The sequence below is a fragment of the Zootoca vivipara genome, chromosome 7, assembly GCF_965207765.1.
Source record: "Zootoca vivipara chromosome 7, rZooViv2.hap1.1, whole genome shotgun sequence".
Taxonomy (NCBI): domain Eukaryota; kingdom Metazoa; phylum Chordata; class Lepidosauria; order Squamata; family Lacertidae; genus Zootoca; species Zootoca vivipara.
This window is the reverse complement of record NC_142590.1, coordinates 91,404,852-91,432,619: the sequence shown is the minus strand read 5'-3', so window position 1 is coordinate 91,432,619 and position 27,768 is coordinate 91,404,852. Positions and strand designations below refer to the sequence as shown.

Here is a 27,768-nt window from a genome sequence, read left to right as displayed (position 1 = left end):
TTTAAAGAACAAGACTTTTAATACAAATAAGTTGACAGGGTTTCGTCTCTTTCTTCCCCGCCCTTTCCCTTGCTAGCTAAACTTCACAACCGCCGGCACAAAATAATATACGGACTTGGAAGGAACAAATACAAAGAAACATTATAAATAACAAGTTTAGGCAACTTCGATGCAAACAGGCGTCGCAAAGGGGACAAGGCTCAGAGTTTCGAAATACAAAGAGAAGGAGTTGCACTCATACACAAACACACACACACACACACACACACACACACACACACAATAAAAAACATAGCCAAAGTTAGGGAAGGTGACTAGAGGTGGCTGGCTGCATTGCTAAACATCCTGGCAAAATTCTGTTCCTGCCGGACTGTTACAGATCTGTATCCACCAGAGATAGGGGACCTGTGGCTATCAAGGCATTGCTGGACTACAAATCCCATCAGCTCCAGCCAGCATGGCTACTGGGGAAGAATGATGGGGGTTGTAGTCCTGGGAACATCAGGAATGCGGCAGGTTTGCCTGGTATAAATCCACTACTGATGGCTATCTTTGGCGTCAGGTCCTGGACAAAAAGAATTGCTTGTTTGGACATCTTCAGCCATTCCCCTCCAGGCTTCTCCTGCTCCCTGTAGGGGATGGAGCAACTATTATTTATTAGACAGGAGATCCACTCTAGCCAAAGGGATGAGCACCACGATGGACTCCCCTTCCTAACAGGAAGGGAAGTTCACAGCCCCCCATTCATATTGGAGAAGAGGTGAGATAATCACACGTAAAACATCGTCCAGTTGTCGAAGGGGTGGTAGAAGCAGAGGAGAGCTATTATCTGCTTTGAACTTGAGCCTTCGGAGGAGAAGAGATGCACAAACAGCAGGCAGGTGGAAGCACACCTGCAAACGGTTCAGAGTATTGGAACGGAGTCGAAAGAGCTGTGCATTAGCCAGTCGCATCCTTCAAGGAATACGCAGGACAGCGATTCTCCCCAAAACATGGGGAGATTCAATCCATAACAACAACACCCCCCCCCCCAAGTCCCTTTATTGCTCAGTTGGTGACTGGGAGAGAAAATCCTTCTCCCAGGAGAGCCTTGACAGAAAGGGACCCTTTGTTTTCTGCAAACAATTCAGAGGGGTCCATGGTCCGGTTTAATCACCCAATGCATTTCTCAATTATCTTTCTTTAGAAGGGGTTTTAAGAAGACATGTATGGCCAAAATTAGGCTCAGGACTTTTGGGAAACCTGGTTGCTGAGGACAGCCAGTTTCTTCCACCCCGTTATCCACCCCGGCAGAGAGTTCTCGCTTGGCAAGCATCAGAAACAATAGGATATGGACGTGGATGGTTGCATCACGGGCGGCGGTTGTTTGATGGAAGACTTGGCGCCACGTGCCCCCAAGCAAAAGCTGTTGGAAACAAGGGGTTTTCCCTAAAGCCTGGGGAGAGAGGTCCACACACCTTCCTGGCTAACAACACAGACCCCCCCCAAACCCGGAAGACACCTCCACATTACCAAAGGTTTGCGAAAGCAGTTGCTACATCCTCAACGATGGTATCGGCACCCCTTTGTTTTGGACACCTGGGACCAGACTCTACTGGATTGCCCAGTTTGGGTCTTTTGGGGGGGGGGCTTCCAGGGCAGAATGCCACCACAACTCAATGGTTGCTTGGCTATTTCCTGGGCTCGCAGGCCCAAGCAGGTATTTGCTAGGTGCCTGCAGAAACAGCTCGCGTTCTTCCACCTCTCTCACAATAGGCCCGGGTTTTTTTTTTACAGCCCTCTCAGCCGTTAAGATTTCCATTGTTAACAATCCCATTGTTGCTTCTGCAAAAGCTTATCCCTGTCTGCTCTGTGCTGCACAAATTCCCAAGGCTTAGCACACAAACGGGTGCGATCGAGACCTTGGGAATGAAAACAGCAATGTCTGGCTTAAGAATTGCACTTGGTAGCACAGTACCCACCAGAAGTGGATGGGAGATGGAGCCCAGCAACACCTGGAAGTTCGCTGATCCCTCCTCCAATGGGTTGCTTCCTCCTGTTGTAACAATGGCCACCTATTCAGGGGGCTCCTTCCTTATCCTTATGCATCCCTTGCAGGACTTTGCAAGAATCTAGTAACCTGCTTGCTCTGGGCTTCTCACTCCTGGAAAAGACATTCTAATCAACTCTCTTCCTTTTGGACTTTTGGAGATTCAGAAGGAGCCCAGATACACTTCTTCCCCAGGTGGATTTTCTGCAGGGATTTAGATTATGGGATGCCTCATCAGAACAACCCCGCTGCCCCAAGGCAGACCAGACATTTCTCAAAAGGAACACACACAAAACCCATGCAACAGTTGTCAACCTTTTCCCTCCAATAGTAAATATCCAAAACACACACTGAAACAAACAATGGGGGGGGAGTTTTTTTGTTTGTTTTCCTCGCTTCCTGTTGGAGCCCGCCAAAGTACCACTATACGTTGGATACCTTTTGGGACTCTCTGGCTTGCCGTAGTCCATACAGCCACTTGATGACCCGGGCGTTGCGCTCAATGATGGAGATGCCGTAAGGGATGCGCTCGGCCTGCCTCTCCTCCAAGGTGACGGCGCTGCGGCGAGAGCGGGTCCCCTCCGAGCTGGCCGTGCTGACGCTGTGGAACTTGACGGACACAATGTCCGAACTGGCCCGGGTGAAGCGCTCCACCTCCACGTCCCCCATGTCCTCTGGGTCCAGGCCACAGTAGTTGAAGAAGCGCTCGAGGTCAGCCGTCGCCCGGGAGTACCGGTCGCTCAGGTCCGACTTGGAGCGGTGCAGCAAGGTCTGGCGCCTGGCGCTGTCTGTCCGCAGCTCACCGCGGGGGCTGGGGGAGCTCAGGGGGCCAGGAGACAGGATCTTGGCCTGCGCAGGGGAGGAGGGGACCGGCGTCAACTGGATGCTGGGGACGACCCTCGCCCTCAGGGCCCCGCACGGCCGGACGTCCACCCTGCGCACGGCAACCGTGCTGGGCGGCTTGGAGGAGGCCGAGCTTTGGGACAGTTTGCTCATGCCTTCCGCCGGGTGGCCCTTCTTCCTCGGGGTGTCAGGGAGGCTCCCGGGGCTCCAGCCCTGGCCCCCCGCCCCCCACTTGTGCTCTGCGGGGCTCTTCTCTGGCTTGGGGAACGACAGCGGGCTGTCGCAGAAGTTGATCAGGTTGTTGAGGATCTCCAGGTTCAGGGAGGTCTTGGCGCCACGCGCCTCCGCCCGGCGTCCTCCTTGCGGGGTCTTCCGGCTGGGGGTGACCATCACCCGCCGCACCCCCGGGCTGAAGAGGGGCTGTTTGAGCAACAGAGCCCTCACCGGCTCCTGCCGCGTGCTGGCCACCTGCTGACTCTTGACATACTTGGCCTTGTCCGCTTCCAGCCTCTCCACCGCGCTGGGCTTCTTGGCGGCACTGCCGGCCGCCGGCCGACGGAAGTACTCGGGGCCCTTGTTCAGGATTCGGAACGGCATGGCCGAGGTGAAGGGTGCAGCAGCCGGGACGCCTTTCATGGCGTGGCTGGCTTGGAGGGTCTCCACCGGCATGGCACTCACCACAATGCTTCCAGACCACTGCCGTGTCCCGTGGTGGGGAGGGGGTTGTCACATGCCACAGAGGGCAGCCCGCCCTGGGAAATCGTCACTCCGGCTTGCCTCCCCGCTCTCGATCAACAGGAGTCGGCTGCCGCCTGTCACTTTGCTGCGGAGAAGGAAAAGGCGTGCAAAATCAGTGCTGAGACCTGGCGGGCTTCCTTGCCCCTGCAGGGCTTTTCCACCCTTTTCCTGGCACAGCTCTCCTCTGACGGCCGAGTGCTGCTGTTGTTACTGCTCCAGCTCCAGAGCCGGGGGTTTCTGAGCTGTCCCTCAGACAAACAGCACACGGCAGACAAAGGCAGGAGCTGGTGCTGGGCAGAGGGAGCTGAGCGCTGAGCTGCCTATTTCAAGGCAAGGGACCGCCCACCCCTTTCAGACTGGGCTGCCCCCGCTGGCCAATCGGAGAGGAGAGAGGCACTTCAAATGGGGGCCTCGGCCTATCAGGATGGAGCCAGGGGAAAGGGAGGGAGGAGGGAGGCAAACTCATTGAATGAAAATAGCCCTGGAGAAAGAAAAGCAGTTCGTCTGGACCTCCTGCCAGCTCCAGCCTCCGTTTGGCTATTATTATGCGGATTCCCTACCCCCCTCCTCCTCCTCCTCCCACTTCCTCCTGCCCCCCCCCTTCCCAACATCACCTGTGCTCTTCCCACATACTAGGATCCGACAGCTTTAAGAGAGGGGGAGAACAAGTGGAGGAGGCAGCGTCATCATCCGAGGATAAAGCCTTGCTCCCTTCAAATGTTACTAGATGCGTGTAGGTTTTATCTGCCAACCTCCCGGTGAATTGCGCAGAGCAAGGTTCTCCCCAAAGACCAGAAGAAGGAACAGATGATCAGCCGCAGCTTTTCCACAGGGGAAAGGAGGGGGAATAAATAACACCCCACATGGGGAGGGGGGGCAGCATCTCCCAGCCCTTCACGCAGCGATGGCACGCTCCCTGCTAAGTACACAAGACAAGCATGGAGGCAGGAACGGGCCGGAGGGCCACCGAGAGCCCAGGATCCTGTTCTTGCAGTGGCCAGACAGATCCTGGAGGTCCAAAATCCCAGGCATCTCCTGGGAGGTCTAGGAGAGACCCTGGCCCTGCAGGGCTGCTGCCGGCCAGTGTGGACAATACTGAGCTACATGGGTGAAAGGTCTTATTCATTATAAGGAAGCTTCCCTGCGTTCCTATGTTCAAAACAGCGGGGGGGGGGCACCAGTTTGGGGAAGCTTGGTTTAGAACAAAGAGGGGAACGGGGAAGAATTGAAAACCACCTATTTTCTGGGTGCAATCCTCTCTTGGCTACCCTCTCCCCTTTCAAATCAGGATTTTGATTTGTTACGTGGCTATCTGTGTCGTTTTCTGTATTCATATTCATGAATAAAGTCATCCTGAATTGTGGCTGGGGTGGCATGGTAGGGGGGAAAAATCAATTCACAACACCAGTGGCAATTCTTGGGAGCTACATCTGCCCTCCCAACCCCAAAAGACACTCTCTGTTTAATGCTAGAAGATTACAGCACAATTTTTGCATTATTATTTTTTTTAAAGCCATCGTTTGAGCGAAAAAGGGGGAGCAGGGTTGGAGGCAGCCATGGATCAGGAAGATGAAAGAGAAGATGATTTTCTACCCACAGGGTGGCAGGAAGTCCCAAAGGCTGCCGCCCCCCCCCCCCTTCTTGCATATGTGATAGTGAATCGCACACAAAAGCATAGCCCAGACCTGGAGCCTTTTTCAACCCAAAGCATCTCCTCCCTCTCCTCCTCACCCCCCTAATCCTTGCAAGAGGGGCATTTTAAACAGTTTGCAACTGCTCTGGGTACCTCATTAGCCAGGAGGATTAGCAGCAGGGGTTGCTCAAATGTCTGGCAAGGGGGAAGAGAGGCTCATCAAAAGCTCAGGAAATGGCTGGCAGGCAATGCTGGGCTCCTCCCCATATGAGGGAGTGGGGTGTCTGCTGCTCTGCCCCCCACCCCCACCCCCCAGCATGAGCTGACAAAAAACCAAAAGGTAATTAAGAGGGAGCTTCCATAAGGCCAAAAGGTATCTGGCCATCGCTGCAAAAGAGGTTGTAGGACACAGTGCAGATACCCCCTACATAATCCCCAAAAAATTGCCTTTTTATTTTTAAGAGAAAGGTGCTAGTCCTCATGGTTGCAGAGTTTCCACTTTCCCCCAACAGTATATATATATAAACACCATGTACCCAAGGACAAGTTATTGTATTGTGTGTCCTCCCAGGGAAAAACAGGATTGTTACCCTTAAAGGACCATAAAGAAGGCTGATCGCCGAAGAATTGATGCTTTTGAATCATGGTGCTGGAGGAGACTCTTGAGAGTCCCATGGACTGCAAGAAGATCAAACCTATCCATTCTAAAGGAAATCAGCCCTGAGTGCTCCCTGAAAGGACAGATCGTGAAGCTGAGGCTCCAATACTTTGGCCACCTCATGAGAAGAGAAGAATCCTTGGAAAAGACCCTGATGTTGAGAAAGATGGAGGGCACAAGGAGAAGGGGACGACAGAGGACAAGATGGTTGGACAGTGTTCTCGAAGCTACGAACATGAGTCTGACCAAACTGCAGGAGGCAGTGCAAGACAGGAGTGCCTGGCGTGCTATGGTCCATGGGGTCACAAAGAGTCGGACGATTAAACGACTAAACAACAACAACAACCCTTAAAGGAACAATTACCCCTATAAGAACAACACTTTCAGATCAGTCCAAGAATGTGTGTGGCCCAACGCTTGGCTTCCTACAGTGGCCACAAGCAGATGCTACCAAGGAGAGCACAAGGAGGACAGGGGAGGGAACCACCTTCCCCCTGTTATTTGCCCCCACTTGCTCTCCGCCTCCCCCCCCCCCCAGTGCCAGAGCATGAAGCTCCGCCACTGCCAGGAGGTTCCATTCCATTATGATGTTTTCATTCATTTGTTGTTTCTATCCTGGTCTTTCCCCAATGTGCTCAAGGTATGTTTCTCTCCCACTTTTATCCTTACAACAGCCCTGTAAAGTAGGCCAGTCTAAGGAGAGAGGGACTGGCCCAAGATCACCCAGTGAGCTTCTTATCTTAATGAGGATTTTAACTTGATTTCAGACTTTGAGAAGCTTTTATCACCGGATCTGGTTCATCAGAGAATCATAGAATCTTAGAGCTGGAAGGGACCCCGAGGGTCATCCAGTCCAACCCCCTGCAATACAAGAATCTCAGATAAAGCATCCAGGACAGATGGCCACCCAACCTTTAAAGCCCTAAACGGCCTCAGCCCAGTATACCTGAAGGAGTGTCTCCACCCCCATCGTTCTGCCTGGACACTGAGGTCCAGCTCTGAGGGCCTTCTGGCAGTTCCCTCCCTGCGAAAAGTGAGGTTACAGGGAACCAGGCAGAGGGCCTTCTCAGTGGTGGCGCCCGCCCTGTGGAACGCCCTCCCATCAGCTGTCAAAGAAATAAACAACTCTCTGACTTTTAGAAGACATCTGAAGGCAGCCCTGTTTAGGAAAGTTTTTAATGTTTGATGTTTTATTATGGTTTTAATATTCTGTTGAGAGCCACCCAGAGAAACCTAATCAGATGGGCGGGGTACTAATAATAATAATAATAATAATAATAATAATAATAATAATAACCACCTCTGCTTAAAAACCTCCAAGGAAGGCGATCCCACCACCTCCCGAGGGAGTCCGTTCTACTGTCCAACAGCTCTTCCTGTTTGGTTAAATTGATTAAACTAAATTATTTTAACTGGATTTTGAATAAATGTGCAACTGATGCGTAACTGTTCTGAATTTTAGTGTGTTATTGTCTTCTTTAGTAGGTCATGCCAACAGCTCTTTTGAATAATGCTTTTTAGGTAGGACGGGGGACACTGGGGCGAGTTTACGGAACAAACCAAAGTAGCAGTGGCCTGAAAGAGTTAGCAAACCACCGGTCTAACTGCTACACCGCACTGGTTCCCATAAGGGCGAGGGGCAGCACATCCATGCCGTGCATCTACTTCATTTTGCTTACATCTCCACCCAAAGGCGTTTTGGAGAGGGAGCCCCAAAGCAAACTAGGTAGTCACTGGGAGAGCCAGGATGTTGTGTTGCTGTTAAGCCTGATTTAAGTCTGATTTAGCAAGCCTCTTCGGAGAATACGGTATATCAGGCCTTCAACAACGGGCTTTCTTCCCCCACTCCACCAGAAGCCGCATCTTATCTGATGTCCAGGAAAGGATCTGTGCAACTCTATCGGTGAGTAACGCTTTGGGAAATTCTGACGGCACCAGTTGCAGCGGGGGGAGGGGGGGTGATGGCACACTGTGAATTTTCAGCTTTTCATAGAAGGAAGGATCATAGAATTGTAGAGTTGGAAGGGAACCAGAGAGTCATCTAGTCCAACCCCCTGTAATAAAAGAATCCAAAGAAAAGAGAAGGGATTCAGACCTCCCCCATCCCCTTTTGAGGCTCACCTGTCTATTTAACAAACAGGAAAAGTTAAGGACAGGACTTTGAACAGGACAAAGCCTGCAGCAGCGGCAGGAATCCATGAACATGAGATTACAGAATGAGTGGCCTTGGGTTATCGATCCTGTTTGGCGGGATGTTTTAAGCTATCAGACCCTCCAAGTGTCCCTGTTTTCCAGGGACAGTCCCAGATTTACAGAAGCCGTCCTGGCTTCTGATTTGATCCCAGAATGTCCTGCTTTTCCTTAGGGTGTCCCACATAACACCACCGAGACCATGTAACACGGGTCCTGAAAGACCTACATTGGCTCCCAGTACGTTTCTGACCACAATTCAAACTGTTGGTGTTGTTGTTTAGTCGTTTAGTCATGTCCGACTCTTCGTGACCCCATGGACCAGAGCACGCCAGGCACTAAGAGAAGGGGACGACAGAGGACGAGATGGTTGGACAGTGTTCTTGAAGCCACCAACATGAGTCTGACCAAACTGCGGGAGGCAGTGGAAGACAGGAGTGCCTGGCGTGCTCTGGTCCATGGGGTCACGAAGAGTCGGACACGACTAAACACCAACATCAGGGCATCTGGTTGGTCACTGTGAAAGCTGGATTCTGGACAAAATGGACCTCCCTCTGTCCCACTCTCACAGAGTTGCAGAGTTGGAAGGGACAAAAAACACATTTAGAACCAGCATTAAAATTTCCAGTTGCCTGAAAAACAGATGTTAAATGTTCAGGAGCCATGGCCTGCTTTGCTTCTCCCTGGAAAAGACCCTGATGTTGGGAAAGATTGAGAGCACAAGGAGAAGGGGACGACAGAGGACGAAATGGTTGGACAGTGTTCTTGAAGCTACTAACATGAGTCTGACCAAACTGCGGGAGGCAGTGGAAGACAGGAGTGCCTGGCATGCTCTGGTCCATGGGGTCACGAAGAGTCAGACATGACTAAACGACTAAACAACAACAACAACAGAGATCGCAGTCTTGTGAGTTGGACGTGCCTGGACTACAGGATCCTCGGGGTCCCTTCCAGCTCTATGATTCTATGAAAGGGCAGTTGGGAGACCACTGAGCCTGTTAGGAGCAGGGAGAACAGCCCTGCCAGATCAGACTGAAGATTCACCACTGCAACATCTGGTTTCCCACAGCGGTCAGTCACATGCCATTGGGAACACCACATGACGAATGTGAGAACATCAGAAGAGCCCCTCTGGATCAGGCCAAAGGTCCATCCTGAGTCAGCATCCTGTTCTCACAGTGGCCCGACCAGAGGCCTGTGGGAGGACCACAAGCAGGATATTGCGGGATTGTTTTTTTTTATAAAAAAATTAACCCTCAAAGATGCTTATAAATAGCTAAAGTAATAAAATCAAGAAAAATCTGCAACCCTGCTTTAAAACATGCAGAAGTTAAAATACTAAAATGTATTAAAACCACCTCCCCTTTCTCAACATCTGGGGGAAGGTAAAGGTGAAGGGACCCCTGACCGTTAGGTCCAGTCGTGACCGACTCTGGGGTTGCGGCGCTCATCTCGCTTTATTGACCGAGGGAGCTTCCGGGTCATGTGGCCAGCATGACTAAGCTGCTTCTGGCGAACCAGAGCACCGCATGGAAACACCGTTTACCTTCCCACCGGAGCGGTACCTATTTATCTACTTGCACTTGACGTGCTTTCGAACTGCTAGATTGGCAGGAGCAGGGACCGAACAGGGGGAGCTCACCCCGTCGCAAGGATTCAAATTGCCGACCTTCTGATCAGCAAGCCCTAGGCTCTGTGGTTTAACCCACAGCGCCACCGCTACCCTCTGGGTAGGCATGTCTAAACAAGAATGTTTTTAGCAGGCGCTGAAAAGAGTACAGTCGTACCTTGGATCTCAAACACCTTGGCTCCCAAACAAATCGGCTCCCGAATGATCCAAACCTGGAAATGAGTGTTCCGGTTTTTGAATGATTTTCGGAAGCCGAACATCCAGTTCCAGGAGTCGAATGGATTCCCGGAACGCATTCTGTTCGAGAACCAAGGTACAACTGTACAGTGAAGGTGGTCGCTTGATTCTCAAAAGGCAGGGATTTTGTAGGCGCTCCCCCCTGAAGGAAATGATTTACAGATGGTATTTAACTCGAGCAGGCTTGCTAAGATGTATAAGACTGAATCAGATAAGTGCTGGAGATGCATTGAGGTTGAGCATACATTCTTTCATATGTGGCGGACCTGTAAAAGGGTAAAAAGAGTATTGGGAAATAATTCATAATGAATTGAAAAAAATGTTTAAAAGCACCTTTCCAAAAAAACATTTTTGTTGTGGATAATTCATACTGAAGTTCCCAGGTGTCAGCAAAGGTTTTTTTATTTATGCCAGTACAGCGGCCCGTGTTTTGTAGCCCAAAAATGGAAAACGAGCGAGGTCCCAACCAAAGAAGAATGGCAACTTAAACTGATGGAACATGCGCAGCTTGCGGAACTTATAGAATAAGAGAACAAAAAGAACATTTGTTACTTTAAAGAAGATTGGAAAATGTTTACTGAATATATGGGGGGAATTGTGTACACTTCAAAACACTGGCACCATTAATATAAATTAAACAGTGTAAATAAATTTGCTGGAAGTAATAATGGAATGGTTTAGTTTATGTAAAAAATGCAGGGATTTATGCTGTGCAAAATGAACCATGGAAAGAGAAGAATGGAAGTCATTGATATTTTAAGGCTGTCTAAATGAATATTCTAAATTGTAAAACAGAAAATTTAATAAAAATTACACACACACACACACGAGTGTAGGGACTGCCACACCAAATGGTCGAGTCCTTACAAATGTGGAATAGTCATTATGTGGCACGTATAGTATTGCCAATTCCGCCAATCAAAGCACTAGCAAGAAATCAGTCTTTTAGTGGGAAACGCCTCCACTTTGGAACTCCCTGCCTATTGACATCAGGCAGCTGCCCTCCCTTTTCTATTTTCAATACCTGCTGAAAACATTTTTGTTTAGGCGGGCCTATCCGGACATGTAAAAGGTGGCATGCGTTTGAGTCTCTTTTAAACTTACTTTTGCTTTTAATTATATTTTGGGTTGTTTTTATTGCACCTGTTTTTAACTGCCTTTCATTGATAAATTTAATGGGTGTGTTTTTGCAAGCTGCCCGGAGGCTTTATTGCAACATTTCAGAACGTGAAATGAAACAAACCAATCTGCCGCCGAAGGCAGTTGCCTCACTCTGCCTAATAGTGCAGCCGGCTGGCCCTGCTCAGGCGGATATTGTTCCTGCACATGGGACTATATTATAACTAATAGCCATGGATAGCTACTAATTTGTCAAATCCCCTGTGGGAAAGAGCAGTGGAGAATAGCCTGTAAGCAAAAGGAAAAGGTGAAGAAAGGAATAGGAGGGAAGAAACGAGCTGGGAGAAGGGCTGGGAAGAGGCAGGGAAGATTTAGCTGGTCTCCCTCGGGCAACATGAGGAAGGTTAAGGAGACAATCCATTGCAGGGGGTTGGACTAGATGACTCTTTGGGTCCCCTCCAACGCTGCTAGGAACTGAAGTTTGTAGCAGCTGCTTCTGGGAGCCAGAGAATTTCAGATGAATAAGATTTGGGGGTGCAATCCCAATCCTGTTCATCTGGGAGCAACTACTACTGAATGCAGGAGGAGTTATTTCTGGGTAGACATTGTTAGGATGGTGCTGTTGAGGGCCAGATTTAGGTTGGATGAGGCCCTGAGCTACTGAAGGTAATGGCGCCCTTTATATGTCCAGCTGTCCTTTGTCAACAACTAATTGTCACAATCTTTTGTGTTGAATATATGCTATATGGTAATTTATGGACCTAATAGATATCTGAGGCCGTTTGCACATAACAAATAGGAGCCTACACACCACAAAACACTGTTGCTGTATAAAAATATTCCTTCCAGTAGCACCTTAGAGACCAACTAAGTTTGTCATTGGCATGAGCCTTCATGTGCATGCACACTTCTTCAGATACACTGCAACAGAAGTCACCAGACAAACTTAGTTGGTCTCTAAGGTGCTACTGGAAGGAATATTTTTATTTTGTTTCGACTATGGCAGACCAAACACGGCTACCTACCTGTTGCTGTATGTAGGTTTTATTTTATTTGTTTTTTATCTTATATTTTGGAAACGTACATCCATTCTTTTCCCTTTAATTTTTTGGGGGGCCCCAAGAGAGTGGGGCCCTAATCTATAGCTTGTTTAGCTTATACGTAAATATGGCACTGTAGGGACCCAGGTGGCGCTGTGGTTAAACCACTGAGCCTAGGGCTTGCTGATCAGAATGTCAGCGGTTCGAATCCCTGTGACGGGGTGAGCTCCCGTTGCTTGGTCCCAGCTCCTGCCAACCTAGCAGTTCGAAAGCACGTCAAAATGCAAGTAGATAAATAGAAACCGCTACAGCGGGAAGGTAAACGGCGTTTCCATGTGCTGCTCTGGTTTGCCAGAAGTGGCTTTGTCATGCTGGCCACATGATCTGGAAGCTATACACCGGCTCCCTCGGCCAATAATGCGAGATGAGCGCGCAACCCCAGAGTCAGTCACGACTGGACCTAATGGTCAGGGGTCCCTTTACCTTTAAATATGGCACTAGACCGGAAAACAAAGCACATGCTTTATACGGAGTCAGACAGTGTTGTCTTCACTGCTACCACGGAGGGGCTTACTCGGGTCTAAAAAGGTTGCCATAAGGATCACTTACCTTGGTTATCTTGGGCTCACCATTCCCTCCCCCTCCACCTAACCTGCCTCGCAGGGTTGTTGTGAGGAAACCACCCTTGAGCGCATGCCAACCCCGGGTGCCTTGAGGGAAAGCAGAGATAAACACATGATCTAATAATAGTAGTGCGTAAAGTATAATCACTATATGGCACAGGTCTGAGTAGCATGGCTTGGCTTGTCATTGTAATCACCTCGGAGGCGCTGACACCAATTCCTTGCGCTGTTCTCTGCATTGTTTATGAATCAGCACCTGGGCAATTGAAATAGAACCGCACTGCAGGTGTGTCGCTGGGAGTGGCCCTAAGGAGCATGGGCCTCAAATCTTTTTCCAAGTCACCCGAGTTTGGGGGAGTGAGTAATTAATTCAGAGGAAAATGAACTGGGGGGTGGCTAGTGGGTAAGACATTGATTTTTGGGGGGAGAGGGAGGACAAATTAATTTTAGATCTGGATGGGGAATTAGCAGGCTTTCCGTGATTCATTTAAAGCAGTGGTTCCCAACAGGTGGTCCGGGGACCCCCAGGGGTCCGCGAGCTTTGCCAGAGGGGTCCGCAAGATGGTATTAGAATAAAAAATATATTAAATATATTTCGTATGATAACAGATTTTTTGTTTCGGCTGCTTCCTGCATGAGCAGAGTCTAGCGCAAAACTAGAATTAGATAGAGGCAGTAGTTCTGCTGTATGCCGTTAGGTGGCGCTTTACAAACACTACTGTTTTGCAAAGAGGCAGCGCACGCATTCTACTAACGCTCACCTCCCCAAGATGCTTTGCACGCATTGGCTTCATTTGTGCGCTACTGTGCAGGTACCCTGTCTTCTCCATTCCCCTCCCTCCTCCCTGGCGCGTGCTGCCTCTTTGCAAAACAGTAGTGTTTGTAAACAAAGCGTTTTTCGCGGAAGCTACAGTTCGCGTAGTTAAAAATAGACCGTTGGTTAAAAAGTGGTTCATTAAAACGACAAAGGCCTACAGATGAAGAGGAAGATAATGCATTTGATGTTCAAGCAAGTAAGTCAGTGACCCTCGAACCGATCTTGTCAGTGTCCATTGAACCTAAATCGTCGGCGTCCCTTGAACCTAACCCTTCCAAGATCAGTGTTAAACTTACTGGAAAAATTAGATTAGGAATTAGGAATTAGATTTAGGATTAGGAATTAATGGGGGTCCTTGTCACAATAGCGGCTCGATGAGGGGTCCTTGAGAAAATTTTGTTGGGAACCCCCGATTTAAAGATATGTGATCCTAACCCCAACAAGCTGGGAGCAAGTCCCACTGAATTCAACAGGACTTACTTCTGAGTAGATATAGCTGGGATTGGGCTGAAAATCTGCATCTACACCTAGAAGCGAACACTTGCAAACTATATGCAAATCTGTGCCTATTGCCCAATGCCCCAAATCTTTTAAGTATCTGGCTACACCCCTGCGGTATAGTCCCATCCCAACCTACTGCTTGCAAGTTGTTTGTAAAGGGTGGTAGAGGAAAGGTGTTCCTCGAGTCCAAAAGCAAGGATTTCCCCGGAATCCATCCATTAATTATTGCAAAAAAACAACAACACCCCAAACCCTGCAGTTTAGTAAGAGGTTAAATATACTTCTCCTGCCAGACTGGGATATAGTTTAAGATTGCAACAGGAGAAGAATGTCTATGTGTCATCACAAGGGTGTTTGCAACGTGGGAGGCTGAAACTATCCTGCCCCTGGGGTTTAGGAAGAAACATGTCGGCAGGCTCTTCCAGGCTCAGCCATCAAACTGACTACAGAGGCATTCGCAAGGTCATGCCACGCCACCAGCAATTCGCACAACCATCTGTTTTAGAATGAGCCTGACCTCCGGGAAGCTGCCTTATACTGAGTCAGACCAACAGTCCACCAAGCTCAGTATTGTCTACACACTGACCGGCAGAGGCTCTCTAGGGTTCCAGGCAGGGGACAAGACCAGCCCTAATCTGGAGCGGCCATTGGGGGGGTTGAACCTGAGACCTTCTGCATGCAAAGCAGATGTTCTACACTGAGCTACGGCCCTTCCCTAAGCAGATGCATCTGACTTATGCTGAGACAGACCCATCTAGATCAATACTGTCTGCACTGACTGGTAGCAGATCTCCACGGTTTCCAGACAAGGGACATTTCCAGTTTCAATCATCCTATATAATAAAGTCCCTGTGTCTCTGCGTCCAGTCCCTGTGTCCCTGTGTCCGTGCTAATGCGCATGTGCCCCACGGACACAGGGAGTGGACGAAGAGGCGGGATGTACACACGCACACACTCTCTTCCCCCCTCAACCCTCTGCCTCCCGTTCCCCTGCGGCGGCGGACCAAGATGGCGGCATCGGGCTCTGGGGCCGCGGTGGCGGCAGAGCCTGATGCCGCCATCCTGGTCCGCCGCCGCCTCCTCCTGACAACCCTACCTGGCCCGTGGGAGGAGCGGCGGGGCTGCGGTCTTCCCTCCCTCTCTGCGCTCGGCCGTGGGACACGACAGGAGAGCGCTTTGTTTAATTGCGTTCCTGGCGCGCCCCGCGGCCGAGCGCAGAAAGGGAGGGAAGGCCGCGGCCCCGTCGCACCTCTAGCGCCCGTTTTCTTAACGGCCTGAATGAGACTAGTTCCCACAATAATTCATTATAAACTGATCACACCTGGCCGCTGGGGGTGTGTGTGTCTTAGTCAGGCTCAGCCAGCCTGTGGTTTCTGACAGCTCACTAGAAATGGTCTTTCTGTTTCCACACCCAGGACTAACAACTTGAAACAGAGGAGGAAAAGCTGCTATTCCCAGGAAGGTGAATTCTAGGCTCCAAACCACATGGGGGATAGACGCAGTTGTGTGTCTTTGTTTCCGAATGTGAACCTTTTTCCATGGGCTTGTATGTATTGCAACAGAGAAAGCTGCCTATTGTATGAAGCTACTGGCTGTGTGTTCTGATGAGGGGAATCTGAATTAAATTGGGGTGGGGGTTAAATATGGCTTGGCATTTTGATGACAACTATGTTGCGTGGACAAGGACACAGGTGGCGCTGTGGGTTAAACCACAGAGCCTAGGGCTTGCCGATCAGAAGGTCGGCGGTTCAAATCCCTTCGACGGGGTGAGCTCTCATTGCTCGGTCCCAGCTCCTGCCCACCTAGCAGTTGGAAAGCACGTCAAAGTGCAAGTAGATAAATAGGTACCGCTACGGCGGGAAGGTAAACGGCGTTTCCGTGTGCTGCTCTGGTTCGCCAGAAGCGGCTTTGTCATGACCCGGAAGCTGTATGCTGGCTCCCTCGGCCAGTAAAGCAAGATGAGCGCCACAACCTCAGAGTCGTCCGCGACTGGACCTAACGGTCAGGGGTCCCTTGCATGGACAGACATTGCTAAAAGCAATGAAGGTTCGAGAAGTCCTGATCCCATAATAAACACCCACCTCAAAGCACCCTCCGTGTTCTACTAGGGTGGTGGGTTTGGATTATGAGATCCAGGTTCAAATGTTCGCTTAGGCATGAAGGTCAGGCAGGCGCCCTCGGCACCAACACACACTCCTCGGCCAACCCTACCTCGCAGGACCGGTGTTGGGATGAAATGAGAAGCCGAGGGAAGAGTTCTGCAGAACAGCAAATCCTTCGTCACATCCCAATGACAGCTTGCCAGAGATCCTGCGGAGGAGGCACTCCACCTCTGGGGTGTGGGCATGTCTACCTAGGATGACTCAAAAACTAACCTGCACGGCGCGTCTGGTGAACCAAATATGGAAGAAGAAGTCCCAAAAGGGGTGAGAAAAGGGAAACAGAAGAAGCCAGATCTAAGCACAGGCTGTTCAGGAAAAGATTGAGCAACCGGCAAAGTACTGGAGAAGTCAGGACAAGAAATCAATAATAATAATAATAATAATAATAATTTTTTATTTGTACCCTGCCCTTCCGGCTGGGTTTCCCCAGCCACTCTGGGCGGCTTCAACAAAGATTAAAATACATTAAAATGTCACACATAAAAAACTTCCCTAAACAGGGCTGCCTTCAGATGTTTTCTAAATGTCAGGTAAGTGGTTTATCTCTTTGACATCTGATGGGAGGGCATTCCACGGGGCGGGCGCCACTACCGAGAAGGCCCTCTGCCTGGTTCCCTGTAGCTTTGCTTCTCGCAATGAGGGAACCGCCAGAAGGCCCTCGGAGCTGGATCTCAGTGTCCGGGCTGAACGATGGGGGTGGAGACGCTCCTTCAGGTATACTGGACTGAGGCCATTTAGCAAGAAGCAAGAAATGGATAGAAGCATTGCATTGGAAGGGGTCATCTCGTCCAACCTCCTGCAATGCAGGAATCTCAACTAAATCTCAACATGACAGATTGCCATCCCACCTCTGCTTAAAAACCTCCAAGGAAGGAGAGCCCTTCACCTTCCAAGGGAGACTGTTCCACTGTTGAGCAGCTCTTACTGCCAGGAAGTTCTTCCTGATGTTTAGTCAGCGGAGGGGTCAGGGAGCAACTGCAGAGGAGGAGGAAGTGGAGGGTCAGCCAGCGTCTTTGGCCCAAATCTGCCGCCTGAGGCAACTGCCTCACTTTGTCTCATGAGCCATGCTTGTAGAACTTGGCAGGGACAAGGATGGGGGGCAAAACTACTTCCTTGGCTCCGCCTCTCATTGGCTCTGGCTCCACCCACTATTTGGACTCCCTGCCTTCCTCCCCACCACTCCCAAAGGGCACCCGCCCCGTCTGTCTCCAGCTGAAATGAATATTCAGACTTCGCCACCGTATCTGTTCAGAATAGTTGCTATCATTGCTTTTCTCTCTGTCCTCGGCTGTCATCCCAGCCCTCAGATTGGAAGCGCCTTGGGGCAGATACTGCTTTTTCCGTCTCCTTTTTTAAAAGTCCTGCCTATGTCGCTCCAAAAAGTGCCATGTAGACTTAGTAATCATGCATTCCATCAATGGGGGGGGGGAATTCGCCACGCCTTTCTCCTTCCCCCGCACAACAACCCGGGAAGGTTCAGTACCGCAGTGGCGAACACCCCACAACCAAATCTCTTGCATGTCCTCTGCCCAGAATAGCCTCCACCTCAAGGCCTCTCAACCAGTTAAACTTGTTATCAGGGGAGCCCAGGAAGAGCTCATGCCATGGGTGGGAAGAACAAATGTGCTCGAGAAAGTGATAATTAACTTCCACAAGTCCTGCCTGGGACAGAAGGAGCCAGGCTATTTCACTAGTGTTTCTCAATAGAAATATTTCAACCATGAGGACTAGCTACTTGGGTTTTTTATGATGGAAGAGTATGGGGGATACCAATATTGTGGAGGGGAAGCATGGTAACTCCACACACCTGGGGTCTCTTTGTGAATGACCCCCCCCCGATTCTGCTCCACACATTCTGTAGCAGTCCTGCTTCTTGACAGCGGAGAAAGGGCTACGTGACAGAATGTCTGATCATGGAATTGGTTTGGAATCACTTCCACCTTTAAAATATCATAGAATTCGAAGGGACTCCAAGGGTCATCAAGTCCAACCCACTGTGATTTAGGAAACACAGCTTTAAAATTCCTGACAGATAGTCATCCGACTTCTGTGCTTTTATTTTTTTAAAAAAAAATTTTTGGCAAAAAACCCAACAAACATCACATTTCCAAAATAGGAGCTATAAAACACCAACACTGGAATTTCCATACCCAATAAATCATTTGGTGATTAGCTGTTATGGTCAGAAGGCTTTTTGGTTCCCAGATTGAAATAGAGGTGATTAATTTCATCGGCATTTTGTAATCTGCACAACCAAAGTTTGTTTGGTTTGAAATTCCTCCTGTCTGTTTTTTTTGGGTGGAGACTTGGAGTTGCTGTTTTGCTTTTGAACCGTTTTGGTTTCAGAAAAGCAGAGAGGCAATAATGTGTGTCACTCGTAAGCCTCGCCATCCCCACTTCTGCAGCAAGAGAGAGGAATCAGCAGCCTCAGGAAAGCACCAGTATTTCCAGAAGGAAGAAAGGAAGAAAGGAAAGATAGGTAGATGATGAGAGTGAGAGAGAGAGAGAGACTGAGAGAGAATCCGCTAAAGGGGGGGGGTGTGCGTGCATTTTCAGGTGTGATACAATCACATACTGACAAACTCAGATTGCATACAGGTAATTAAGAGTTGGTTTCGTGCCTTGGCTCAACAAATCAATTTCTGCAGTTAAGGAAAGTGACAAGGAAATGCAAAGCTTGGGATAAGGCTTGCTTGATGCCCTGTCATATAACCTCCCTGAAAACAAATAAGAACAGATGTTCCCCCCAAAAAACCTGTGTCTAACCTCCCCAAAACTTTGTGCAAACACATAAGTGAGCGGATGTAGCCAAATAGGGTCTGAATGTAGCTCATTGTTGGGAAGGCAGGGGAGATGGAAAACCAGGAGGGTGGAAGAATGGAATGGAGCTTCCTGATGTGGGACTCTGATCAGGAGGCACTTTGCAGAGGCGGTTTCGGGGTAGCTTGACTGGTTTGGCCTCAAGGGGGGCCACACTGCCGGGGGCACCCCAACAATGCTGTGGAACGGAGCACAAAAGGTGGGGGCGCCACATTTTAGTGTCCCACAGAGCACTGCTGGAATTGGAGAGCCCAAAATCCAACTTTACTGCAGGTCCCCCTTTCGTCATTTATCCCATGACATTAATGATATCCTGTCCCTCCTTCCAAAGGAACCAAGAGTGACTTAGGATGGGTTTTGTTTCTGTTTTCATAATAGATGTTTTGCTGTTCACCTCGAGCCTCTAGGACAGGGTGAGACATGCGCTTGAGTAAATGAACAGGAAGCAGAAGCTGTGTTTTTCAAGTGACTGGCCCTCATGATCATCCTGCAGCATCCCTCAAGACCTGCCCTCCAGGAAGACCATCCATGCAGCCATCAACAGAGGCTTCCCATCTTCTCCCCATCTCCCCCCTGACTTCAAGGAGCTTCTCTTACAGTGTGTTTGCAGAGGCTCAGAGCAGAGGGACAGGAGGGAGATCTACTCTACGGAGGAGGCAGAGAAGTTTCTGATGAGCCACCCTAGAGACACCTCTAAACTTTCCGCACCCTCAGCTCCTTTGGGTGCAGCTTGCATTTCCGTGCCTCCCACGTCTTTTCCTTATTTTGCAAACACCGTATCTTCAAACAGGGTGAGCCAAGGTGCTAAATAAATCCTGAAATTATAAGATGATTAAAAACAGCACGCACTGTTTAAATATAGACATGGGGTTTGCAAAACAGACGTCTGTGCAAATGTGGTCACTGTGCTGAATCAAGAATTAAATTCCTAGTTCTCGTTGGCGCAAGGGGAATTCTGCCAAACAGTGTGTTCTAAAGGCCGGTCCTTGCACCTAGGATGGGCTGGTGCCCTCTAGACTAGAGGTTTCAGACTACAACCCCCAGTCCTGGCTTGGGCTCATGGGAGTTCTAGTCCAAACCATCTGGAAGGCCCCAGGTTGGCAAAGGTGCCCATCCTGGGTGCCAGCTACTTACTGTCAGGCATGGCTAGGAAGATACTCCAAGGAAGACAGTCTGCCCAGAAAACAGGGTCCCAAGCTACCACAACATCCGACTGCTGAAAGGAGGTCCTTTGGCCTTCATTGTGTTTGACTACTCTGTGCTGGGCCTCATTATCTGACTGAGAGACGTCCTGACTCCTGTTCTTTTTCATGCAAACAGAAAGGGATCATACAGAAAGGGATCATTCAAATTCGATGCTGGGAAATTGCAAACTGCTGCCCTCCAAACAAAGACTGTTAATCAGTAACATTGATTATTTTTTTTAAAGTGTTTGTCTCAGCATCCATTTCCTAGGTGTGAAAGCTCTTTTCTGATCTTGACTTGCATTTGTTTTGAATTTTTGAAGTTGGGATGTCCTGGGAAGCAGCACCAATGTTCTGGATGGAGAAGACTCGAGCAAATGGACCGATAGCTTAGGTTATTAAATTCATGGGGAACAAATTCAGAGGACAGGTCTACCAATACCTATTAGCTATGAAAGTTCAAGACTTATTATTCTGACTGCTTAAAGGCATTTATTATTATTATTATTATTAAGTTGTTGAAAACTCTTGTTAATTTGTTAATTAAGGAAACTCCATGTGCAGAAGCAGTCTATATCACTGGGAATAAGATGCTGCAGGCAAAGAAAAGTGGAGGCCTGTTGCCTTCATTTCCCTGCTTGTAAAGGTAAAGTTCCAGGTCCAGGTCTAAGTGTCCCTGCCCCACGGTGCCTCCCCTTTCCCTCCGGGTCTAGGTCTCCCTCCTGCCCCACAGTGCCTCCTTGCTCCTGCTGGACCATAAAGAAGGCTGATCGCCGAAGAATTGATGCTTTTGAATTATGATGCTGGAGGAGACTCTTGAGAGTCCCATGGACTGCAAGAAGATCAAACCTATCCATTCTTAAGGAAATCAGCCCTGAGTGCTCACTGGAAGGACAGATCGTGAAGCTGAGGCTCCAATACTTTGGCCACCTCACAAGAAGAGAAGACCCCCTGGAAAAGACCCTGATGTTGGGAAAGATTGAGGGCACTAGGAGAACGAGATGGTTGGACAGTGTTCTCGAAGCTACGAACATGAGTTTGACCAAACTGTGGGAGGCAGTGGAAGACAGGAGTGCCTGGCATGCTATGGTCCATGGGGTCACGAAGAGTCGGACACGACTAAACAACAAAGGTAAAGGTAAAGGGACCCCTGACCATTAGGTCCGGTCATGACCGACTCTGGGGTTGCGGTGCTCATCTCGTTTTATTGGCAGAGGGAGCCGGCGTACAGCTTCCAGGTCATGTGGCCAGCATGAAAAAGCCGCTTCTGGCGAACCAGAGCAGCACACGGAAACGCCGTTTACCTTCCTGCTGTAGCAGTACCTATTTATCTACTTGCACTTTGACGTTGTTATAGAAAATTATAAGGGGGTTGCATAACACCATTACTAATGAACAGAGAGGGGTGACCGAACCTGACAGCTGCAGTTACCCAGAATCCCTCGCAACACCACCTTCTTCGCCTCTGCTCCACTCCAGAGACCCTAACCCCTCCCGCTTGGACTCAACCCTGCCTTAAGGAAGACTTAAGGATCAGCATATGCACACATTTCCACATGACTAGCAACTTGGGAGCCATAATTCCCTGTCAATGGTATCTCATTCACAATAGAAGACTCCTCTGAACAAAAGACAGTGATCAACTCTTATGAAAATGTTAATTTCTCTTTGTGTTTAGGAATTCACACCTGGGAGGGGTGATAGGAGGACTAGGAGAGGTGTCAAAAGTGCTCAGATTTCTACCTTGAACCCTCCTTTTTGTGAGGTATTGATTACATAGCTGTGATGTAGGAATGATGTATTGGGGGCGTTTCTTGGTGATGGGAAAACTGATAAAAGTGGAGGTTCTCTTTTGTTCTGGGTTCCTTCCTTGTTCTCCTCCGTGAGGGGAAGGACCCTGTTGCAACAGCAAATAAAGGCTTTGCTTCTCAAACTTCTCTGGTTGGCCTCTGTTATATATTCTCCGACCGATGGAGAACCCAATAAGGCTCTTGTGTACCCCATAAGGGAATAAGAGCAGATTTTGCTTAGAACAACGTGCTTTCAAACTGCTATGTTGGCAGGAGCTGGGACTAAGCAGGGAGCTCACCCCGCCGCGGGGATTTGAACTTCTGATCGGCAAGCCCTAGGCTCTGTGGTTTAACCCACAGCGCCACCCGCGTCCCCTGCTTGTATCCTTCCCTAAATACTTGGGAGTAGGGGTTAAGTTAGACCCTGGGAGTCCTCGCAATGCATTCATTGAGCAATCACCTTGCTTTGCTTGTAGGGAGGTTAGATGACGCTGTGTCAAAGCCAGTGTTATCCTGCACTTTCCAGTGTATCATTTTTCCTCGCTGCTAAAAAGCCTGATCCTTCAAACCAACCACAACTGCGCAACCAGAATTTCCTGGCATGCGACGGAATCTCACCCGGAAATAGCAAGAAAGTCTGGAAGCTGGGGGGGGGGGCTGCTGCTTCAGGATGGTGGGAGGAAAGAGGCCTCTACACACCCATCTTTGCTATCAGTTAGATGTTGGAACTAAAGAGAGAGAGAGAGAGAGAGAGAGAGAGAGAGGGAGGTCATCACCTATTACATCAGGGAGGTTTGGCTTCAAGGAGTATCTGAGAATGTTTGACCACAGTCAAATAATGGGTGAGGAACGGGTCATATTTCGTCAGCCAACTGCCTGGAATTATTGCAAATAACAGAAAGACGTTGGAACGCAGGCAACCAAGTTTTCGTTAGATTCACTACCGTAATTACAATGGGCCTAAGTGAGTCATGCCTGTTAATTTGAATGAGCCTACTCGGAGTAGATGCAACCCATTAGCTCTAATTCTCCCTGCCACGTGCTTAGGCTCCTTCTCATGGTTCTTAGGGGAAGGAACAAGATCTCAAAGGAAAGGATCATAGAATTATAGAGTTGGAAGGGGGTCCCAAGGGTCATCTATCCCAACCCTCTGCAATGCAGGAATAAATCAGAATCGGGGAGGTAGTACGGTTCACCAGCCTATTCTCAAAGCTCTTTTTGTCTATTTTCTTGGAGCCCCGGACGTCAGAACGTAAGAAGCGCCTGCAGGATCAGACCAATTGCATCCTGTTCGCACAGGGGCCACCAAGCAGATGCCTGTACGAAACATGCAGGCAGGATTTGAACACAAGAACACCGAGTACCAGCAACCAGAAACATTTCTGCCTCCAACCATGCAGGCAGGGCATAGCCATCGTGGCTAGTGGCCACTGATATTTGTCCATCTAGCCAACTAGGCTGGTGGCTATCACTGCCTCCTCTGGGAGGGCATCCCACAGGTGAGCTATACACTACATGAAGAAGTCCTTTTCTTTTATCTGTCCTGAATCTCCCAACTTTCAGCTTCCTTGCGTGTCCAGGAATTCTAGTGTTGTGAGAAGGAGACAAGCATTTCTGTCCACTTTCTCCAAGACATCATGCTTCACCCTGAAGCACAAGGCACAAACAGACTGTCCCCTTACCCAGTGCCGTAGCTACAGGGGAGGGCTAGCCTGTTTTTTTGCCCTGGATGAAGCCTCTAGAAAGGCGACATTGAGGCTCCCAGCCTGTGTGTGTGCGTGTGCGCACGCACAAATGCACGTGGGGGTTGCCAAACTGGGTCTTTGACCCCTAGTTTTGCCCCTGCCCTGACCCACCAGGTGCCACCCTGTACCACTGAGACACTACTAGGCTCCACCCCAGCCTCAGTTGGCCCCACCCCTAAGCTCCCAGGCTCCGCCCACTGCGTCTCAGGAGAACCGGCAACTCTACATCTGCTCTGTGTGGGTTGACCATATTGTACTACCTATTATATAGGAGACAGAAAAACCAGTAGGAGAACACTTCAATCTCCCAGGACATTCTATACAAGATCTCAGAGTAGCTGTCTTACTACAAAAGAATTTCAGAAATAGACTGGAAAGAGAAGTTGCTGAATTACAACTTATCACCAAGCTCAAAACCATGGAGGGACCTGGTTTGAACAGAGATATCGGATTCTTATCTCATTATACATGATAAGCGATCTTCAGCAATCTCAACCCTTGCTTTTTCATGCAAAACCATTTGCAGTCGTTTTCGGTCATCAACAGCTATCAGTCAATCACCCACTTCCAGCACCCTTCTGAGTGATACCCCCTCCCCACCCCTTCTCTACATAAGTGCCTGGGGACTCCTATTTCACTGTATCTGAAGAAGTGTGCATGCACGCGAAAGCTCATACCAAAATAAAAACTTAGTTGGTCTTTAAGGTGCTACTGAAGGAATTTTTTTATTTTACCTATTATATATGCACTGCGTGATTCTCTCCTAGATCAACCCCACTCCTGCATAGTGTTCTGCATGTTGCCCTGTTTGAGAAAATCCCTTTGCAGGCTCCCGGCTCCATCTCCACAATTCCATGCATGCTTACTCGGAAGTCATTCCCACTGTTCTCCATGGGCCTACACCCTGTAAGTTTATGCTTGCAGCTTTGGTGTAATCGCACAGCATCCAGTGAAGGCCAGTGAGATCGGAATGCTGGACTAGATGGGCCATTGGCCTAATCCGACCGTCTTGTCTTATGTTCTGATATGGATTTGACCATAACAGTGTTGCTCAGCAATTATTTCTCTGTCCCACATCTGCACAGCTTATCCTAATTATAGTGTGGCTCAAGAAAAGCTCCTCTGAGGTGCATCATGCCAGAAACTGCTGGCTTGTTTTAAAACAACAACAACAACCTTTATAAAGCAACGTAGGTAACTTTAAATAGTGAGCCAAGTTACACGGCCAGAACAAAGAAAGGAGCAAATGTTCCCTCCCTCAAGAGGTTCCTCTTTTAGAAACCTACAAGATCTATGGTGTGAAAGAGGAAACAACACACTTCTGGAACCAGTCCAGTAATGCTAAATTAAAAAGAAAAACCTGCATGGCCTCTCATATTCCTTGGACAAAGAAAGGAACAAGCCCCCGTTTTGGGGTCCGTTGGCCCGCACCCACCCCCAAGCTAATTAACGCTGCAGATTTGCGCCACTGTAGAATATATTTTCTTATCTACTGGGGAAAGTCCATTTTTAAACTTTTTTTATAGGTTTTATTGCAGTAAACCGCTGTGATTTTTTTTATTAAAAAAATCACACAGAGGTATGCAAATATTTTTATACACAATAAATAAAACTCGTCTCACACATTCAAACAACACAGCATTTTATGCTTCAAAGTGTGCCTCTATACAACATGCGCTAGTAATAATGTCTGCAGGGTTTCAATCATCAGTAAAGCAGAATTTTTAGATCTGGTACCAAAGGGAAGACGATGCTATTTCACCAGTTATATCGACTCAGAGGTGGTGACAGAAAGAGACTCCTTTGCACGTCGAAAAGGACACACTCTGGTGCCACAACACACAACCTCGCCTCGTGGGAAATTACCCTGGGAAATATCTATTCCTTTCTCCCAATATCCACCTTTGAGGCTTCCCCAGTCCACCATACGTATCCGGTTATCCCTAAGTGAACTAAGCTGCATGCCTTTGCTTTGGAAAATGAAAGCAATTAAAACAGAACAAAATAAGGCTAAACGTCTGGAGCTTCCCTAACGATAGGAAGCCAGTCCTTGCTTGGTCTCTTCTTCTGACCAGGGTCACTTGGAGGGAGATCTATCCCAGCCTGTTCACTGGAGGCGATGAATTTCGAACCTGAGAACGACCTCCTACCGGCGGAGCGCACTCCACCACTAAAAAAAAAAAAGCGCCTGCGTTATATCTGTTGAATTTCTGCCTGCCGCGCCGTAGCTGAAGCCCTGCGATATATGTATTTTGGGGGTGGGGGCGTGGACTGGGGAATCAGGAACCTTGTGCTACTCAAAAGAACCATCTGGCTTCGAGCCTCTTCGGACAGCTGCCCTTCCGGTCTCCTTCCCCTCCCCAGATTATACCTAGTTCTCAAACCTGATCAACCAGAGAGAGAGAGAAAGAGAGTCCTCCAAGGGCTGGCATTTTACCTGTCCCAGGTGAGGCTCTTGGATTCCAGAGAACCGAACGACCAGCCAGCCAGGAGCTTCCCAGTAATAAACTGCTCGCTTCGGTGCAGGCGTGCGTTAAACTTAGCCAGCTGACCTGAGGGCTCAGGTAACCTCATTGCACAACTTCCTGTTTACACTCACCTGGGGAATTTCTCTTCCTGTTCTCTCTCTCTCTCGCCTGGGAGCAGCAAGAATGGTAGGTGCGCCTTCCTCCGCGCATGGGGGAACCAACTGGCCGCCCGCTCCCACGAGACAGAACGCAAGGGGCGGCTCCACGTGGCGTAGCCAAGCTCACCCTCGGCTCAGCTTCCCTGGAAAGCCCCCTGCGCCCTGTGGGGATGCGCCCCCCGGGGTCAAAGGGGCTGGACTTTGGAGGAGGCTTCCCGGGGTGGGGGGCGGGGGGAGGTCCCCGCCAGCTGATCTGCCGGGCGCGCCTGCCTCGTTCTCCAGCTGATGCGTTCAGACAAGCTGAACATTAAAAGACAGACGGCCTGACCCCCCGCCTCTCCCCACCTCCACCTCCTGCTCCTCCGGCTCCCTCTTTGCCCTGGGCGGATTGCAAAGCGTGACCTAGAAAGAGAGAGAGAAGGAAGGCAGATCCCGGGCGCAGCAAGGAATAGCCCCTCCGACATCCATCCCCGGGGATCTGGGGAGAGACAGACGTCCGGAAAGCCGGGCTGGCTAATGGGAAGCGCTCGTGCCCTTTGCGCGCAGCGGAGCGAAAGGCAAGCTGGTTGCTGCGGCCAGCCAGGAAGGGGGCGCTTAGTCAGCTCAGCTGATGGGTGCTATTATTATTATTTATTTACTATTTTATCTATTAAATTTGTCAGTCCCTTTCTCCTACCCAGGGCAGCCCAAAGCGACTTCCAACCAACCACAGAGGCGTTACAATCAAGGCGGGTAAAAAAAATGCAATAAAATATCACACCAACTTCTAACAGGCTTTGGGTAGTTAATACGATTCTTATTATAGTATACTGCTAGTATATTGATCTGATATGAGTTATTCGCCACATTTATAGCTTGACTTTCCTCCAAGGTGGCATAAAAAGTAAATATACCCCTGACCATTAGGTCCAGTCACGGATGACTCTGGGGTTGCGGCGCTCATCTTGCTTTACTGGCCGAGGGAGCCAACATACAGCTTTCAGGTCATGTGGCCAGCATGACTAAACCGCTCCTGGCAAACCAGAGCAGTGAACGGAAACGCAGTTTACCTTCCCGCTGGTGCGGTACCTATTTATCTACTTGCACCTTGACGTGCTTTCAAACTGCTTGGTGGGCAGGAGCAGGGACCGAGCAACAGGGGATTCGAACCGCCAACCTTCTGATTGGCAAGCCCTAGGCTCTGTGGTTTAGACCACAGCACCACCCGCATCCTTCAAGGTGGCATATCTAGTGGTTATTATTTTGCTTATGTTTATTTATATCCTGCCTTTTCCCTGGACCCGGGGCACAAGGCGGCCTGCACAGATTAAAAACGAGTTGAATAAGATGCGAAAAGCCAGTAAAAGATCATCATTAGGAAATAATTACTGTAAATGGTTACAG

At 49.3% G+C, this 27,768-nt stretch overlaps 1 protein-coding gene across 2 annotated transcripts; it reads right to left on the bottom strand.

Annotated features, from left to right (window-relative positions):
• On the bottom strand, positions 1-27,142 carry FAM110A (family with sequence similarity 110 member A). Of its 2 annotated transcripts, none has more exons than XM_035123714.3 (2): positions 26,197-27,142; positions 1-3,695 (listed from the first exon to the last, which is right to left on the bottom strand). In XM_035123714.3, the coding sequence occupies exon 2, from the start codon at positions 3,539-3,541 to the stop codon at positions 2,453-2,455; it is 1,089 nt and encodes a 362-aa protein (XP_034979605.2). In that variant the 5' UTR covers positions 3,542-3,695; positions 26,197-27,142; the 3' UTR covers positions 1-2,452. The 2 variants fall into 2 exon arrangements, with proteins under 2 accessions (XP_034979605.2, XP_088530904.1); XM_088674778.1 differs by lacking the exon at positions 26,197-27,142 and adding an exon at positions 12,727-12,800.
• Between the last annotated feature and the right edge of the window lie 626 nt (positions 27,143-27,768).